At 55.4% G+C, this 18,027-nt stretch overlaps 1 protein-coding gene across 1 annotated transcript; it reads right to left on the reverse strand.

Annotated features, from left to right (window-relative positions):
* Positions 1–4,229: 4,229 nt before the first annotated feature.
* LOC309381823 (zonadhesin-like) lies at positions 4,230–17,495 on the reverse strand. Its single transcript, XM_081933107.1, has 16 exons — positions 17,280–17,495; positions 15,800–15,927; positions 12,996–13,267; positions 11,857–12,065; positions 11,334–11,475; positions 10,966–11,216; positions 10,463–10,592; positions 9,130–9,328; positions 8,106–8,270; positions 7,875–8,005; positions 7,065–7,264; positions 6,104–6,242; positions 5,756–5,968; positions 5,539–5,650; positions 4,565–4,617; positions 4,230–4,485 (listed from the first exon to the last, which is right to left on the reverse strand). Exons 2-16 carry the CDS (start codon positions 15,916–15,918, stop codon positions 4,469–4,471), a joined length of 2,352 nt encoding a protein of 783 aa, XP_081789233.1. The 5' UTR covers positions 15,919–15,927; positions 17,280–17,495; the 3' UTR covers positions 4,230–4,468.
* Between the last annotated feature and the right edge of the window lie 532 nt (positions 17,496–18,027).

Genomic DNA, 18,027 nt, shown 5'->3' on the forward strand with positions numbered 1-18,027 from the left:
AGGCGGAGGAGGAGGCGGCGCCAGAGAAGGCGGGCGGGGGGCTCCCGGGCTGTCCTCCGCAGCGCCCGCCGCCCACGGGGAGAACCCGGCACCCCCGGCTCTGCCCCGGCTGCTTCGGAGGGGGAGGAGACTCCCATTGGGCGTGCCCCCCCCCGAGGGAAAGTCCCCCGCCCTGCCCCGCCCTGACACCCCATCCGCCTGCGGCAGGGTCCCCGCTTTTCCTCCTCCTTGCGCAGCGGGGATTCTTCCCAACAGGTGGAAAGGTGGGCTTCCCCTGTTCTCCACGCGGGCTTTTCCTAAACTCGGAACTCTCCATTTGTCATCTATCTATCTATCTATCTATCTATCTATCTATCTATCTATCTATCTATCTATCATCTATCTATCATCTATCTATCTATCTATCTATCTATCTATCTATCTATCTATCTATCTATCTACAATCTCTCTGTCTCTTGTCTCTCTCTCTGTCTCTCTCGTCTGTCTGTCTGTCTATCTATCTAAAGTGTCCCAGTGTCTCTAGATAATTTGCCCCAAAACAGGGAAAAGTACCATTGAGAATAAGAATGGGGACAATGAAACCACATAAAACCCACTTTGGAAACAGGTCCTCCTCCCACCTGTCCAGGTGATAAGACGGTGATAAGACAATGGAGTCAAGGCAAGGACTGACAGCTACAGAGTTTGGCTCTGTCTGTCTGTGGAGCTGCCTGGCCACCCTGGGGGGGGGGGGGTATGAGCCTTCGAGATCCACAGCTGTGTGTGGGGTGGGGGGTCTCTTGCCAGTGAACCTCCTTTTCCTTGGCTGGCGCCTCCCCCTCTGGCCACCTCTGGCTCCCTCTTATCTCTGGGCCAGGAAAACCACAATGCCACCTGTGTCCAATTGCTTCATGATAACAAACCACGATAACCCCGGGACCTTGGAGGAGGTTGCAGTGGTGGGGCGGGAGTGCCGGCCAGGGGTTGGGGCAGGGTCCCCGTTGCTGGATGGCAGAGGGAGGCTGCTGGGCGATGGGGGCGGGGGGTTAAAGGCCCCCTCCCCAAGCAGAGCCAGCCCAGAATGAGACCTTGTGCACCTTCTTCTCCGGCCTGGTGGGCTGCGGTGTGCGAAAGGGCCGGTCCGCGGCTGACCTTGCGAGCCGGCTGGCGTTTCGTGCTTGTAGAGCAAAAACCTCCGCGTTTTTGGATCCCTTGGTTGCTCTAAGGGTGGGTGGGGGCCTTTTGTGTGCCACCCGTGCTGGGAATTGACACAGGGCGGTGCTGAGGACAGGACAGGACACACAACGGCTGCCGTTGTGAACAATTGGACCCTCGGAATCGGTGAGACCTGGCAGATGCCCATTACAGGCTGACCGATAGGACAGGTCACGTCAAAGAAAGCCGGTAGCTCTTCACATTTTTTAAATTATATATTTATTTACATTCCAGATTCTTTTATGGTTTTTTAGAAGTGCTCAAGGTGGCGAACACAATAGTCCCTTCTGCCCCTGCTTTTCCCACAGGAACAACAACCCTGTGAGGCGGACTGGGCTAAGAGAGAGAGAGAGACTGACCAGCTTTCGGGCCAAGGCAGGACTAGAACTCGCCGTCTCCTGGTGATTGGCCCGAGGTCCACCCAGTTGGCTTTGATGACTGAGTTGGGAGTAGAATCACCTTTCTTTGTGATTGGCCCAAAGTCACCCAGCTGCCTTTCATGGCTAAGGCAGAGCTAGAACTCGCCGTCTCCTGGTGATTGGCCCGAGGTCCACCCAGTTGGCTTCCATGCATGAGCCAGGACTAGAACTCCCAGCCTCCTGGCTTCAGACGAAGGGCCCAGAAAGCCTCTTTCCTGCCATGTGGCAAAACCCCCAAGTGGGCTGCCGGGAGGGCCAGGCTGTGGGTCCCTGCACAGGGGGATTCCCAGCCGTGGGGAAGGAGCCTCAGTGCTCAGTGCTCGGGAGGGACGCCTGGCTGGGCTCCTTCCCCAGAGCCTCGAGGGGAGGCGCTTGGTGAGTTTGGGGTGCCCAAATTCAAAGCTTAATCGAAACTTGGTTCCCTTCAGGAAGGGCCCTCCAGCTGGGCTGGGCCCCAGGGGCATCTGGGCAGTTTCCCTGGGAAGGGGGAGCACAAGCCAACGTGGGCTCCCCTCCCCTCACATCACAGGGTTGGTTTGATCTGGGCACAGCCAGCGTCCCCGCTCCACAAGGGCCTCCTAACTGGGCCACACCTTGTGGGGCAGAGGGGGGGGGGCATCAGCTTTCTTAATCTCCGGCCATAATGGGGCCATTGAAGTTCCTGTCTTTTGCAAACAAGCAGCTGATAACACAATCAGGGAAAACAAGGCGTGCGATAAAACCCTTTGCCGCTTGGGGGGGGGGGGGGGGCTTTCCACGCCTGGAATGCCCAGGTACTACCTCCCCCATCAGGCTGGGCTCCGTTTCCTCTCTCTCGCCCGGGGGCTGCGCTCTGTGGGACGTGGAGCAGAGGAGGCCTCTGGAGGACAGCTGGGAACCATGGCAGCTAAGGAGCGCCAGATGTTGGGGGAACCCCTGGAAGAAGTGAAATTGGGGGGGGGGGCGAAAGTGTCCCAGCCAATTTCAGTTTGGTCGGATTCCCAAATTAGCAGTTCTGGGCATCCCGAGGGAAGGACGGCTGCTTGGGGATTCTGGGAGTTGAAGTCCACGCACCTTAAACATGCCAACTACGATCTCTGCATGGCGCCCTTTCTATGCCACTTCCGGCATCCTTTTGCCCAGGTTCCAGAGTGCCCCCCCCACCCCTAAGGTTCCAGCTGGGCCTTACTCCCCAGGCCTGTGAAAGGGGGAAGTCGCTTGTCCGGTCTGCTGAGACATTTTGTAGGCATTTTCTTTATTAAGAGTCCTTGACCGGCCTTTGCAGAGAAACAGTTCAACACAATTTGTGATTGAGGAATGGAAAAATACAACAGAACAATGGGCAGCTAATTAGAAGTTTTGCACGGTTGTGTATCTTGGGGGTGAAGACACCAGCCCAGCAGGTGTGTCTGTGTCTGTGCGAGGCTGGCATCCCTTTAAAAAACAATCAACCTAAAGTGTATCTGTCTGTCCCTGGCATGGGGGCAATCAGGGCACATCTGGGGGGGAGGGAGGGGCTCTGCAAACCGGCCCACTCCTCCAATGCTGCTGTGGGGTGAGAGTTTCTCCACCTCACCCCCCCCCCCAATCCTGGCTCCTCATCTTAACGGCTGACAAACCCTGATTTAAACACAGGCAGGACCTCCGGGAACCAGGTTGCCACCCAGAGGAATCACTCCTTGTGAGGAAGCTGCCAAGGAGGTTTTCTGCCAAGCTGGCGGTGAGGCTGGTGGAGGAGACCCTCCCTCACCTCCTGGGAAGTCCCAGGAGGGCAGGTCTCCTGGCTGGAGAGGAGGGGGATGCACATCTGGATGACCAAGGGAGCCCCTCCTTGGGGGGAAACGGTGCGGCCTGCATCAGTGCAGCCAATCCAAGGGGGCTCCCTGGGGAGGGGGACATGGAGGGGCAGCCTGGAGCCAGCTCCTCAGGGAAGGCTGCCCGCTCTCTGCCGGTTGCTGGGTAGATCTGGGCCTGATGGAAACCAGGGTGCAATCAGCACCAGGGTGGGAGGCCAGGGGCCCATCGCTCCTCCCCCCAGCAAATGCCCTCCTGCCCTGGGCCCAAGGCCCAAAGAGCATGCTGGGAATTTCGGATGGTGGGAGGGGACACAAGGGTGGTGCAGCTGCCCATCCATCCACCTGCTTTACAGGTGGGATTCTGGTCCTAGAGCTCCCCCTGGAGGTGGGTTCAGGTTGTGCCAGGAATTTAATCTGGTCTTTGAATCGCCCCTCGTTGCCCCCAACTCTGTGCTCCCCCCAGGGGGACTCTGGCCTGGCTCTCCCCCCACACCTGGCTGCCTGCAGCACAAGCAAGGCATCATCCGCCTTCAGCCTGTTGGAGGAGGGGAAATGGTTGGGGGTCTTTGAACCTCACTGAGGGGCCTTCAGGAAAGAGGGGATCCACATTGCTGTGCTCCCCACGGAATGGGGTCTCAAATAAGTGGATGAGAGGAGGTCTGGAAAAGAGCTCCTTCCTTCCTCCATTCCTCCTTTCTTTCTTTCTTTCTTTCTTTCTTTCTTTCTTTCTTTCTTTCTTTCTTTCTTTCCTTCTTTCCTTCCTTCCTTCCTCCCTTCCTCCTTTATTTCCTTCCTTCCTTCCTCCCCCTCCCTCCCAGGCACTTTCTGCAGAGGTCCTTCCCCTCCTGTGTGTGTGTGTTTGTGTGTGTGTGTAGAGAGACGAGGCCACCGTCAGGGACCAGCCAGCAGACCCTGGGGGAAACTGGATGCCACGGCCAGCAACTTGGTGAGTGCCCATTGATCTAGGTGGAGTCGGGGTGGGGGTCCCCTCCTCCTCCTCCCAATTAAGCCAGCTCTGGAGATCGGGGTGGGGGTGGGAGGGGATGGACGAGGGGGAGGCTCTTCTGGTGGATCGGGGCCTCACAAGCCAGGGAAGCCTGAAAGAGAGAAGGGAGCACCAGTCAGAGCAGCCCCAGTGTGCCGGCTGCCAGGTGCCCAGATGGCGCAGGCTCTCACCTGTGGTCGAGATGATGGAGACGCGGTCTTCGTCCAGCTTCATCTTGTACCCGCTGAAAAGACACGGAGGCCCAGTGAGTCTGGGGGCATGGGGGGGTCTGAAGCCCACCTGAGGGGCCTCTCTCGGCCACTTGAGCCCCGGCTCTGCTTCCTAGTGCCCAGGAGGCTTCTCCCGTGCCCTGTGGGCGCCTCTCTCACGATGCCCGGGGTCAGTCCGGTCTGGGGGGGAAACGGGGGTGGGGGTGCCTGGAGCTTTGGGTCTTGGGCAGCCGATTGCTGGTCTCCTCTGCGGTCAACCCAACCCTCCGACAGGGAGGGCTCCAGGCAGGGGAAGAGGGGAAGCCTGGCGAGGAAGGGGAGGGGGCTGGCAGGGGGTGGGTGAGATGAGAGGCAGACCCTGCAGGGCAGCCCCAAGGGCTCGCAGGGGGCTCAGCTGGCGGAAAGCTGCCAAACGTTTCCCTTGGGTGGTCACCCAAAGTAGGTAACAGGGTAACTGATGATGTTACCTAGTTGGGTCATGAAATGTCTGCAAGAAAACAACCTAGCTCAGAAACCACCAGGGATCCCACAGTCCACTTCCTCTTCCTCCTCCTCCTCCTCCTCTTCCTCTCCTCCTCTTCCTCCTCTTCCTCTCCTCCTCCTATTCCTCCTCTTCCTTCTCTCCTCCTCCTCCCCCTCTCCTCCTCTTCCTCCTCTCTTCCTCCTCCCCCCTTCTAGCACTGATGATGTTCCCTAGTTGGGTCACGAAACACCTGCCAACCCCCTCAGCTCAGAGACCCCCAAAGACCCCTCCTTTCAACCCTGAGCTTCCAATATTCTCCTTTACTGGTAAAACTTTTCTCTGGCCCTCCCGTCTCGTCCTCATCCTGGTTCTATGCCATCACCATTCTCATTATCGTTCCCCCCCCCAAAACTATCACTGCGGTGGGTGGGGGGGGTGGCAACGCTCAGCCCAGACTGGGCCCCCTCCTTACTGGTTCCGGTGCCGACAGACGCAGAGGATGATCAGCGTCAGGAGGAGGATGGCGGCCAGGGGGATGAAGACGCCCAGCAGGATGGTCAGCAGGTTGGGTCCCTGGGGCTTCCCTGAGGGGGGGGAAGAGCAAAGAAGTTGAGCAGGAGGGAATGAGGGGCCAGAGGGCCCCAGCCTGGGGGGGTGGGGGGGTCGGAGAAGGGCGGAGGTCTGCCTACCTGCGTCAGTCGTCTGGCTGACCTCCGGCAGGGCCCGGGTGGTACTGGAGGCACTGGACGTGCTGGTTTTGGGGGGCGCTGGGGTCGAACTCTCCAGCGGGGAGTCCTCGCAGAGGGGTCCGATGTAGCCCTCGACGCAGACGCACTTGAAGCCCTCCGGGGTGACCTGGCACTCCCCCTCGTTCTGGCAGGGCCTGCTGACACAGGCGTTGTCTGCGGAGGAAGAGACGGGCGAGATGTGGCACAAATGGGGGGGGGACCCACCGTGGCGCCCCCGAGAGGCGAGGAGCCATCCGCAGTGACGGAGTGCAGGAGACCAGCACGGGCTCCCCTCCCTGGCCTGCTCACCTTGGAAGCAGCCGCGGACGTAGTCGGAGACGGTGCAGATCTCCCCTGGGCCGCAGCCGGCCGGCAAGCACTCCAGGGCGCCCGTGGCCTGGCAGAGGCATCGCTCGGAACAGTCCTCCGTCATGAAGGTCTGGTTGATCTGGGGAGAAGGGGGCTCAGTGCCATGACGGGCAATCCTCTGCCCACCACCAGGTTCCCTCTCCAACATCCACCACCCACCGCTCGGCCGGCCTCCCGTCCCCGCTCTTTCCCTGGGTCACCCAGGCCAGCCACCCTGGTCAGTGGGTCACGTTTGGCAGGGCCTCCTTAAAGCCCCCTCCCCGCTTCATCCACCTCCCGTGTCGCTTGGTCATTCCGGTTGGGCAGCGCCTGGAACCGGTGGTGAAATTCAAATTATTTTACTAGTAGTTCTGTGGGCGTGGCTTGGTGGGCGTGGCAGGGGAAGGATGCTGCAAAAGCCCCCTTTCCTCCCGATCAGCTGAGACTCGGGAGGCCAAGGATAGGTGGGGGCGAGGCCAGCCAGAGGTGGCATTTGCCGGTTCTCCAGAACCGGTCAGAACCTGCTGGATTTTACCCCTGCTTGGAACAATCTCTACCCCAAATCTTTGATTGACTGACTCAAGATTGGCTCCAGGTTTGAAGAGAAATTTGAGAAGGTGCAAGAAGGACTCAGATCGCTCATTTCCCCCAGCCCCAAATGGAAGGGAGGGGGAAACAGAGGGCGATGGGGGAGAGAGAGTGGGAGAAAGAGTGAAAGAGAGAGAAAAAGGAAAGAAGGAAGGAAGAAGGAGGTGGGTTGGAGGAAGGAAGGAAAGAACAGAGAGAGAGAGAGAAAAAAAAGGAAGGAAGGAAGGAAGGAAGGAAGAAAGAAAAGGAAGAGATAGGTTGAAGGATGGAAGGAAGGAAGGAAAAAGAGGGAGAGGAAGCGAAGGAAGGAAGGAAGGGGGAAGGGAGCTCCTACCTGGTAATACCGGCCGTTGATGGAGCAGCCGCACTGGCCGTAGGGTACGCTGACCAGCCCGCTCAGGACGTAGCCGGGGTCACTGGCACAGCCCTCCACGCAAGGGGCCTCACAGCTGGACTGGGCAGCCAGGTTGGCACAGCTCGTAGGGCAGGCAGTCATGCAGGGCTGGTAGCTGGTGTGGGCCGGGCACTCCATCTCTGTGGTCGGAGAGAGGAAAAGAAAGGAAGGAAGGAAGAAAGAGAGAGAGAGAGAGAGAGAGAGCCAAATCAGGGGCTTTTGTCTCAAGAAGGGGGGGGAGTCTCGTGCCCCCAAGTATTCAGTTCAGCAAAAACGCCTCTGCTGATTCAGGAGTGGGATCCAGGCACCCCCCCCCACCCCCCCACCCCCAGTTCCGACCATAACGGCACCTGCCCATCACAGTCATCACTTCATGACAATCATTGAACGGATCTGCTGCGCGATGGCACCCTACTTCAGGGTCTCTTTTGCAGTGGCGGTCACTAAGAGAATCACTGAGGCCGTTAAGCGAACCCGTGGTTCCTTAACGGGCACGGTTTTGACCTCCCCCCCCCCGCAAATTGCAACAGAGCCAGACCTGCGTTGGCGTGGCTACAGAACGACCGTCAGAACACTGAATCTGGGTCAGACTGACCACCCCCCAGGGAGAGGCTGTTTGAAGTTTCCACGGACCTCCCTGGGGGGTCCATGCGAGTGGACGTAAATCGAGGACCACCTGCAGGCAGAGCAGGGAAGGTGGCACGATGCCCCCCGGGAGAAGCTCCCTCCGTTTATGCCAGACCCACTCACCGCAGCCGATCGTCTCCCGCCAGGGCCCCAGGGCCACCTCCTGCTCCTGGCACAGCTGGGCATAGGCCTCCAGGTCCTGGCACAGCAGCTCCGTGTCGTTGAACAAGGCGCAGAGGTCGTAGACGCAGCTCCTGCCCAGTCCGAGGGAGAAGCCGTTAGGCACAGCTAGGTGTGTGTGTGTGGGTCCTTTGGCCCCGCCCTGGCAGCCCCTCCCCCGCCTTGCACACTCACTTCTGGAAAGGGGCGGGGGACACCAGGGCGTGGCAGGCTGAGAAGGGGCCGCTGGGGTCCAACAATGCCCCGCAGGCCCGGCTCCCGTTGACGACGGCCAGCTGCTCTAGGCTGCAGTCTATCTCGAACCCCGATTCGGGCTCTTCCTCTTCCGGCTCCTGACGCCTGTCGGGGACAAAAGGGGCTGCTTCAGGATTCGCACCTGGGCCCGGCAGGCAAGCCAGAGCAACAAACCCCTGGGGAAGATCAAGCAAGCGAGCAAGTTGGAAGGGACCTTAGAGGTCTTCTAGTCTAAGCCCCTGCACAAGGAGGAGACTGCTGGTATATAGATACAAAAGTGTCTGTCCATTCTCTTCTTTGAAACCTGTGATGAAGCAACCACAACCTCTGGTGGCAAGCAGTTCCACTGGTGAATTGTCCTCACTGTTAGGAAGTTTCTCCTTAATTCCAGGCTGCTTCTCCTTGATTGGTTTCCATCCGTGGCTTCTTGTCCTGCCTTCCATCCATCCATCCATCCATCCATCCATCCATCCATCCATCCATCCATCGGAATAAAGCTGGAGGAGATCATGGAGGTCATCTAGTCCAGCCCCCTCTCCAGGCAGGAGACTCTACCCTATTCCAGATAAACAGTTGTCCCGTTTCTTCTTAAAAACCTCCAGTGTTGGAGCATTCACAACTTCTGGTGGCAAGCAGTTCCACTGATTCATTGTCCTCACTGCTAGGAAGTTTCTCCTTAATTCCAGGTTGTTTCTCTCCCTGATTAGTTTCCATCTGTTGCTTCTTGTCCTGCCTTCAATCCATCCATCCATCCATCCGAAGAAAGCTGGAGGAGACCCTTGAGGTCATCTAGTCCAGCCCCCTTGCTTTTCTCCTTGATGACTTTCCATCCGTTGCTTCTTGTCCTGTCTTCCTGAATTGATCGATTGATTGATCCTCCCTGGGGGCCCAGCGCCCCCCTCCCTCCCTCCCTCCCTCCATCTTTTCCCTTCCTTTCTTCCATCCATCATGGCCCCCAGCTGACCTGACTCTGGCCGGGCCGAGGGTCCCGCTGCCTCTGTCCAGCTCCTTGCTCTTGACTGAAACCTGCCAGCTGTTGCCGAAGGCGTTGAGCGTCCGAGCCCGTGTCCCATCTGGCTTGATGTACTCATTATTGCGACGGCCGTCGTAATTCCCGCAGAGGCCGCCAACCCGCTCCTTGTAGGTGTTGGGCAGGACAATCTCTGGGGACACAGAGAGAAAGAGGGACGCTCAGACCAGCCCCCACCAGCCTCACCCCTAGTCCTCGATTTACAACAATTCATTTAGTGACCATAACGGCAGTGAAAAAAGCGACTCATGACCACTTCCTGCACTCATGACCGTTGTCTCCGTGGTCGCGTGATCAAAATTCAGGCGCTTGGCCACTGACTCGCCTTTACGACGGTTGCAGTGAACCAGGGGTCACGAGACCCCCTTTTATGACCTTCTGCCGAGCAAAGTCCACGGGGAAACCAGACTCACTTAACAACTGCATCAGTAACTGAACAACCAGAGTTATTCACTCAACAATTTATTGCAAGAAAGATCGTGAAATGGGGCAAAACTCACTTAACGACGATGTCTCTTACCAACAGAAATGTTGGCTTCAGTTGTGCAGTTGTAAATCGAGGATTAGCAGAGTTGGAAGGGACCTTGTGGGTCATCTAGTCCAACCCCCTGCCCAAGCAGGAGGACCCTACCTCTGCCTCTACCTGGGATTGAACTCACGACCTCCTGATTGGGAGGCGAGAGCTCCACCTCTCGGCCACAGCAGCAGATTCATCATCTGTAGTTGGTGCCAGGGCGGCAGCTCCTGGGGTTCAGATGACCTTCTGGGGACCCCAAAACACCAGCAGGGGGTCTTCTGCGAACCCTCTAGATTGTGTGAGGGTGTACGAGGGCTCCCCTTGAGCTCTGCCTAAGGAGGGCACCTCCCTGCCTGCTTTTCCAGGGGTGCCCAAAGATGATACACCCCCCCCCTCCAGCTGAGACCACCTGGTGAAATCCCCCCTCCCTTTGCACTCGGCCTCCGCAGTGGCCCCAGGCCCCTCGGCTAGGCCAGGGGGACCGGGATCCTCAGGTGCCTGCAGTTCTTTGCTTTTCGTGTCTTCTGAATGGCTGAGATACTTCAGTGCTGGGAGGGGGGGAGAGGGGCAGCCCTCCCCCTCCACTTCACAACAAACAGCCAGCCCTGCCCCCCCCCAGCGTTCCCCCTTCCTTGCCAAAAGCTGTGCTCCAAGGACAGAGGCCGAGGTCCAGGTAGCCTCCAGCTGGCGAGGGAGACGCTCCTATCCCACCCCTTCCTTCTCTTCCTTTCCTCCCCAGACGATACTGACCGGCAGAATTGTGGCCGTCGTAAGAGACGGAGAACCCAAAATTGGTCTCCACAATCAGCCTGCGGCCCCTCTGGGTGATCTGCAGCCCCTCCGTGGGGGAGTAGGGAGGAGTGACCCTCACTCCGTTGACCTGGAAGGAAGGGGGTAGCCGTCACTGGGGGTGGCAGCTGGAGGCAGTAGTCGGGGGGCGAAGGGGAAAGGACCCTCCAAGCAACTCCTCTGGCAGGCTGTTCACATGGGGAAGAAAAGGAGGAGCAGGAGGTGGGAGGAAAGAAGGAAGAGGAGAAAGAAGAAGAAAAGGAGGAGGAAGAGGAGGAGGATCAGGGCCAGGGGTTTCTAAGACTAGTCGCTGAGTGGAGCTGGGATGGGGGCCTCTACGTCGGGGAGCAGAGACCATCCAAGATGCCAAGAACCGAGACGAGCCGGAAAGAAGCACAGTCCAACGGAGACCCCCACTTGCCCCCAGGGGCCTCATCCCTCAAGCAGATCTCCTGCCTGCTCACCGCCATCTTGCGCCCCTGCATCAGGGTGACGCGGAAGCCCAGCACCTCCACGTAGACCTCGCGCAGGAAGGAGAAGCGGTGGAAGATGGATCGGCGGTGGTTCCGGCCGTCCACCGAGAGGCGTTCCAGCCCATCAGGGAGTCGCCCCATCGTCTGGGTCAAGGTGTAGGTGCACCGGCCTTGGAAGTGGTGGACAAAGTTGTCGAAGGTGCGGTAGTGGGGGTCCCCCGAGATCACGCACTGGTGGGAGCCTGCCGGAGAAAAACAGAGTTTGCAAAACTGCAGAGGGGGGAGGGAGCAGAGGAACATGGAGACCTCCCCCCCCTTCACTCCATAATCCTGGGCACCCCGCGGAGACAAGGACTTACCGGTGGGCCGGCAGTAGTGAAGGCCCTGATTGCTGGTGCTGCACTGGGACCCCGTCGGGCAGCCGAAAGTCTGGCACTCAATTTGCCCGCTCAGGCACCTGCAGCGTTGCTGGCAGCCACTCGTCACCCAGGTGTCCCCGGACTGCAAAGGAAGCGCAGCAGGTGAGGCTCCCGCAGTGGTGGGTTCCGGGCGGTACGGCTGTACCGGGAGTAGCCGGGCGAAGTGGCCACCGTGCTGGGGTCCAAAACCCACCACTGGGCTCCAGGATCTCCCTGGCTGGCTGGCTGCCCCCAGCCCTGGCCGGTTTCAGAAAGCCGGGTTGCCTCAGCCTCGTGGGTATCCGGATGGAAGACCACCAGGCGATCTCCGCTTGACAGGCCCACAAAGATCCTGGGAGGAAGGCAGCCAAGAGGTTTTTGCGGCGGCTCGAATCGTGGGCGTCGAAAGGTCACTGGTGCCTGGGACTTTGGAGTGGCACTGCCCATAGGAGGCCCAGCACAGCCCTCCCCCCTCCTCACTTACGTTGTGGTATTCCTGCTGGGGGTCTCGGCACCCGCACTCCCGCATCGGGACGCAGGCGAGGTCACTGAGCACGTAGCCTCGGTCGCAGGCGCAGCCCTCCACGCAGGGTGCGGGGTACTGGCAGCTGGCAGGGGCATAGAGGTTGGAGCAGGTGGCCGGGCAGGGAGAGGCGCATTCGGAGAAGTGGCTGTGTGGAGGGCAGGGAAGAGCTGCGCAAGGGAGAGAGAGAGAAGCCAGCGTTACTCTTGGGAGCAGGAAGCGATTCCTCCCCTCTACACAGTGGAGATATTTCTAGTAAACCGTGTGTTGGTTGGGGAGGCTTCTACGCTACTCTAATGGCACCAATAAAAGTAGTCCTCAATTTATGACACAACCGAGCCCCACTTGACACTATAGCTGTCAAGCATCCGGAGTTTGGTCGGGGGAATGCTGCAATGGCCGTAAGTGTGAAAAACTTTTTTCCAGTGCCGTTGCAACTTTGGATGGTCACTAAATGAATAGTTGTAAACCGAGGATTACCCGGAAGAGCCATTACGACACGAGTGCAGCTAGGCTTTGAGTTGCGACTACAATTGAGCCGGAGATGTATGTCGCTAAGTGAAACGTGTTTTAAGAGAGTTGGCCGCATCTTATGACTTTTCTTGCCACAAGTTGTTAAGCGAATCGTTGCCTTTGTGAAACCCATCACGTGGTTGTTAAGTGAATCTGGATTCCCCCCTGGACTCGGCTTGTCAGAAGGTCGCAAAAGGGAGTCGCGTAATCACGTCATAAATAGGAACCGGTTGTCAAGCATCTGAACTTGGATCAGGGGCCATGCGGGGGGGGGGGGGGAGGATGGACGGATGCTGCAACCGGCAGGTGAAAAACGGCCGAAAGTCCCTTGTTCCAGCCCTGTTATAGCTTTGAATGGTCGCTAAGGGAACTGTCATAAGCCGAGGACTTCCCGTATGAAAAAAGTAGGCAGAAACCCACACGCGACAGAGCTGGAGGACCGTGAAGGGACAACGGTGAGGCTACTTGGGAATTGCGGGAGAGAGGAAGGCGCCCTTCCTGTGCCGTGTCCCCCCAACCCTCCCGTCGCTTGGCGCGCTCTCCCCGCCTGGGGTGGTGTGGCCCCTGGGGCCCCCGAGAGGGCTTACGGCAGAAGGTGCTGTTCCTCCAGGAGACGCCGGTCACGCCGTGGCTCTTGCAGGCCTCCACGTAGGCCTGGATGTTGTCGCAAAGGACGGAGGCCAGGCCCTGATACTGGCACAGGTCGTACAGGCAGTTGTGGAAGAAAAGCTCCGGGTTGACGAGGGCGTGGCAGGCCTGGTACTTGGGCGCCATGATCTCCAGGCACAAGGCGCTCAGGCGCTCCAGGTCCTGGGCGGAGCAGCTGGGCTTCAAGTCCGGGCGGTCGTCTGGCTGGCAGCTGTGCGGGGGGAGGAGGGAAGTGGGGAGGGGGAGGGAAATGGAGGCTGTGACCTTTTTCGGAGGAATTGGATTTCCTAGAGTTGAATTACAGGGGACCGTGGAGGGCAGGGGTGGCAAACCTTCTCAGCACCAAGTGCCCAAACTGGAATGGGCACACATGTCCCTCTGCCACAGCACCAGGAACCCAAGAGCGGCAGGTTGGTGCACGCGTGCCTGGCTTTGGGCCTTCTTTCATGCCGTTTTCCGGCTGTTTTTGAGGCCGGTTTTTTTGAGGCCAAGAAATGCCCCGAAAATGCCCAAAAAGCAGCCTGAAAATAGCCCGGAAAATGACCTGCCTTTTGGCTGTTTTTAGGCTGTTTTCTGGCAGAAGAGCAGCTGATGATGGCATACGTGCCCACAGAGAGGGCTCTGCGTGCCACCCCTGGCATGTGTGCCATAGGTTTGCCATCACAGGGATAGGGAGTCCTCAAATTACGACCACGATTGAACCCAAAGGTGCTTTTTCTAGGGGCCCTTCTGGTTTTTATTTGAAGGCGTTTCTCTTCTCATCCCAGAAGCTTCTTCAGCTCTGACTGGATGGAGGGGAAGGGAAGGATTGAGACTCCTTGCAGACAGCTGGTCATTTGCTTCCTTTTAGAGGGTCCCTGAGGCCACTTGGAGGTTTGTCTATGTCCTCGGGGTCACCTGAGTGGTGCAAATTGGAACTGCTGAAAGGAGCTGTGTTGTAGGCTGAAAATAGATGGTGTCGTATCCCTCCCCCTCTGTTGAGAGAGGGGTGAGACTCTGAGGACATAGACAAACCTCCAAGTGGCCTCAGGGACCCTCTAAAAGGAAGCAAATGACCAGCTGTCTGCAAGGAGTCTCAATCCTTCCCTTCCCCTCCATCCAGTCACAGCTGAAGAAGCTTCTGGGATGAGAGAAGAGATGATAGTTGGAAGAGATGACACCACAACCTACTGAGCTGAAGCCAGAAACATTCCTGCTAGGAATTCTACCTGAAATTTATAATAAAGAGAACGTAAATTTAATCATTCATGTATTAACCGCAGCTAAAATTGTATCTGAGCAACATTGGAAAAGTGTAGAGATTCCTACGGATCAGAAGGTGGTAAGGAAAATATCTGAATGTGCAGAAATGAAGAGATTAACATTAGCAATTAAGGAGAAAGAGCAAACTGATTATTAGATGATTTGGGAAGTATTTTACCAATGGCTGGAGAGAGAAAAAGGAGTTTGGAAATGAAGTAAGCTAAAAAAGTAGTAAATAATACATATCTTAGATAGAGAGATAGGTAAGATGAAAACTGTTAGCATGCGTACGAGGAGAATAATGTTTAATGTTAATATGATATTACTAGAAGCTATTAAGAAGAAAAATGGAGAGTTTTATAACGTTTAAATGCTCAATATATTATAATACTAAACTTAGGGAAATAATGTTAATATGAATGTGAAAGTTGTGGCAAAAGAGGAATGATGTTGCACAGAGATGCTTCTACCCAGACTGACACACGGCATAAGGAAAGATGGGAGGTTTATTCTTGTAACTGAAAAGTAATAAAACTCTCTATAAAAAAAAGTTGCCAAAAAGACTATATTTACATACAAGGGTCCTATGCTGCGGAGGTCCTTTGCAAAATTAGTTATAAGCTTCCTGCTGGTTACATTTTAGGGTGTGTGTGTGTGGGGGGGAAAGGAACAGGGTTCAGCTATAACTCAAACAAAGCTTACACCTGACTGTCTGTAAGGTTTCCTAAATATGCCCTAATTGATTCATGAGTATTGAGCCAAGTTTCAATGCAAAACTAGTCATTTATTAGGAGCGCCGTTTGGAAAGGCCTTTTCACAGTCAGATCTAAGCTTTGCTTTGAGTTATAGCTGAACCTGACCCCTCTTCCTTCCCTCCTCTCGGTCTGTGTCATAAATCACATTCCCCAATGAGGTGCACCCCTCCTAAGCCTGCTGCAGTAATCTGAGATCCGACTTCAGCTGACAGTACGCGTGGAATGCACTCCCACCCACCCCTTCTCTCACAGTGACAACGTTGGGAGTTGACATCTAGCGTATCTACATGAGGGCTATGAATGTGAACACTTTTGAGAGCAGGCCAGAGAACTTCAATTTTAATGTGTTCTGGGGTGTCCAAAGAGGAAAAAAATGACAATAAATGTTAACTTAATCTTAGTGTCAACTCTCTGTGTTGTCATGGGGACAGAATGAGGGGGAATGCATTCCACTTGTACTGTCGGCTGGAGTCGGATCTCAGATTACTGCAGCCAGTTTGGGAGGGGTGCATCTATAGGGTAATGTGATTTATGACACAGACTGAGGGGGGGGAAGGAACAGGGGTAAAGTTCAGAAGTAAATCAAACAAAGCACAGGCTTGACTGCGAACAGATATTGCCTAATGGACCACCTAATAAATCACTGGTTTTGTATTAAAAACTTGACTCGATAATGATGAATTAATTAGGGCATTGATGGAAATCTGACATTTAGTTTCCTTCCCAATCTTCCCCTGACAACTTACCCCACATCACTATCCCCGGGAGCTTTCCAGCTGTTTCCAAACTGGCTGTCGTTGGCCGCCAAATGTCCGTCTAACATCAGATAATCGTCTGCAGTCTGGTTGTTGAAGTTACCACACATGCCACAAACCTGGGAGGGGAAGATGGATTTGATGGGAGCGGGGAGCCCGTCTGCGTATAATGTTTTCAGCCAACGAGGGTTTCCTTTGACGATGCTTTTAGTCCCTTGAAGTCATGAAGCAAGAGGGTGAAATCCTGGTAACGGCCAAGTTGGCTGAAGGTCCGTGCCAAGATTTGAACACCAGGGACTTGGAGAGTCATTATTATAATGTGGGAAACGCACCTCCCTGACTGTGAAATGGAGCCTTAGCAAGACCACGCTAGGAACCATCCTACGAGATGCTACGAAAGGCTGCACCTAATCTACATGAAGCCACGGAGCACGGGCCTCATCATAGAAGGGTCCAATGATGCTAACCAATGAAAGAACACAGCACAGGCCCAATAGGACTGAACCGCATATAAAACAACTCTCAATTTTTCTAAGGGGCCTCCCACCTTGTATCTGGGGAGAGGGTGTTAGAGCTGGAAGGGATCTTGGAGGTCTTCTAGTCCAGCTTCCTGCTCAAGCAGGAGACCCTATCCCATTTCAGACAGGTGGCTGTCCGGTCTCATCTTTAAAAAAAACCCTGGGATGAAATCCTTACAACTTCTGGTGGCAAGCAGCTCCACTGGTTAATTGTCCTCACTGTTAGGAGGTTTCTCCTTAATTCCAGGTTGCTTCTCTCTTTGGTTAGTTTCCAACCATTATTTCTTGTCCTGCCCTCTGTAGTGCTTTGGAGAATAATTTGACACCCCCCTCTTCTTTGTGGTAGCCCTTCAAACACTAGAATGCAGCTAATTCCTCTTTTCTCTAGACTAGCCAAAGCCAAATCCTCCAACCTTCATGGGTTTTAGTCTCCAGACCTTAATCAACTTAGGTCGCTCTTCTCTGCACTTTTTCCAAAGTCCACAACTTCTTTTTTGCAGTGTGGTGACCAAAATTGGTTGCAGTGTTCCAGCGATGGCCTTATTAGGGTTTTATAAAGCGCTGTTAACACTTCACGTGATTCTGTTCTCTGCCTCTGTTTATACAATCCAGTGTTGAATTAGCTTTTTTGGCTGCTGCTGCTGCCCACTGCTAGGAAACAGCAAAAAGTCAAACCACAAAGAAGGGTGACTCGTAGGACCGATGTGGAGATGACCACGGGGTCCAGAACCAGCCTCAAAGCTTTCCTCTTGCATAGAATGTCCTGCACATACTAGGGACAAATACTGTTTATATATGGGACGTCCCTAAAATGATGCATTTCAAAGAGATCCAGTACGCAGAGGGATGCTTTAGAGGGCCAGCAAACGGAGTGCAGGAATCAGAAACCAAGGCTTAAGTGAAGTAGTCCCCGTACGGTGCGTCCGGCCTGGATGGGCAGGTCAGGGGCTTACCTTCCCAAAATACGTCCCAGGCAGCTGAATCTCCAAGTGGTGGTTTCCATCAAACTTCACCACCAGCCCAAAGTTCGTCTCGATGACTACGTAGATGCCCCGGGGAACGATGGAGACTCCTGGGATGCGGTCCTCGGCAGGGACTCGAACACGCTTGCCATCAATCTGTGGTCAAAGGAGGGAGGGAGAGCATGAACCATTGGTCTGAATGGTGGGTTGGAGTCCAGATGTTAAAGGGACAAAAAGCCTAAATTTGTAAGAGCCCCCACTTTTAAGAGTGACTGTGGTCCTCCCAAGGAGCTAGAAGATGCTGAGAAAGAAGGAATCGGGAGTTCTGTCCTGGGGCCACGTCATTTGTGCAACCAAAACGGGACCTCTCGTGGACTCTCGGCGTCTTTTGGTTTGGAAAGATGGCAGGAATCAGAAATTCACCAAGAAAGAAAATTCCTTTCCCATCCCAACATCTATAGGAGTTAGGTCAATGATGGCGAACCTACGACACACGTGTCAAAAGTGACACACCACGACATTTAGGGGGACACCAGCATTCGCCATCACCCAACAACCGCTATTTTCAAAAGCAATTTTTTGTGCGATCTTTTGTGCGATTTTCTGAGGCCACATGTCATGCCTGCAAGCCATCTTTTCTTTTTGGACTTCAGGCCTGCCACACTTTCTACTGTGGGAAAATGGGATTATTTGGAGTTGAGTGATATGTAGCCATAATAACATTCTTCTTAGACAGCCA

The sequence above is a fragment of the Natrix helvetica genome (assembly GCF_964273705.1).
Source record: "Natrix helvetica genome assembly, chromosome: Z".
In the NCBI taxonomy this organism is placed as follows: domain Eukaryota; kingdom Metazoa; phylum Chordata; class Lepidosauria; order Squamata; family Natricidae; genus Natrix; species Natrix helvetica.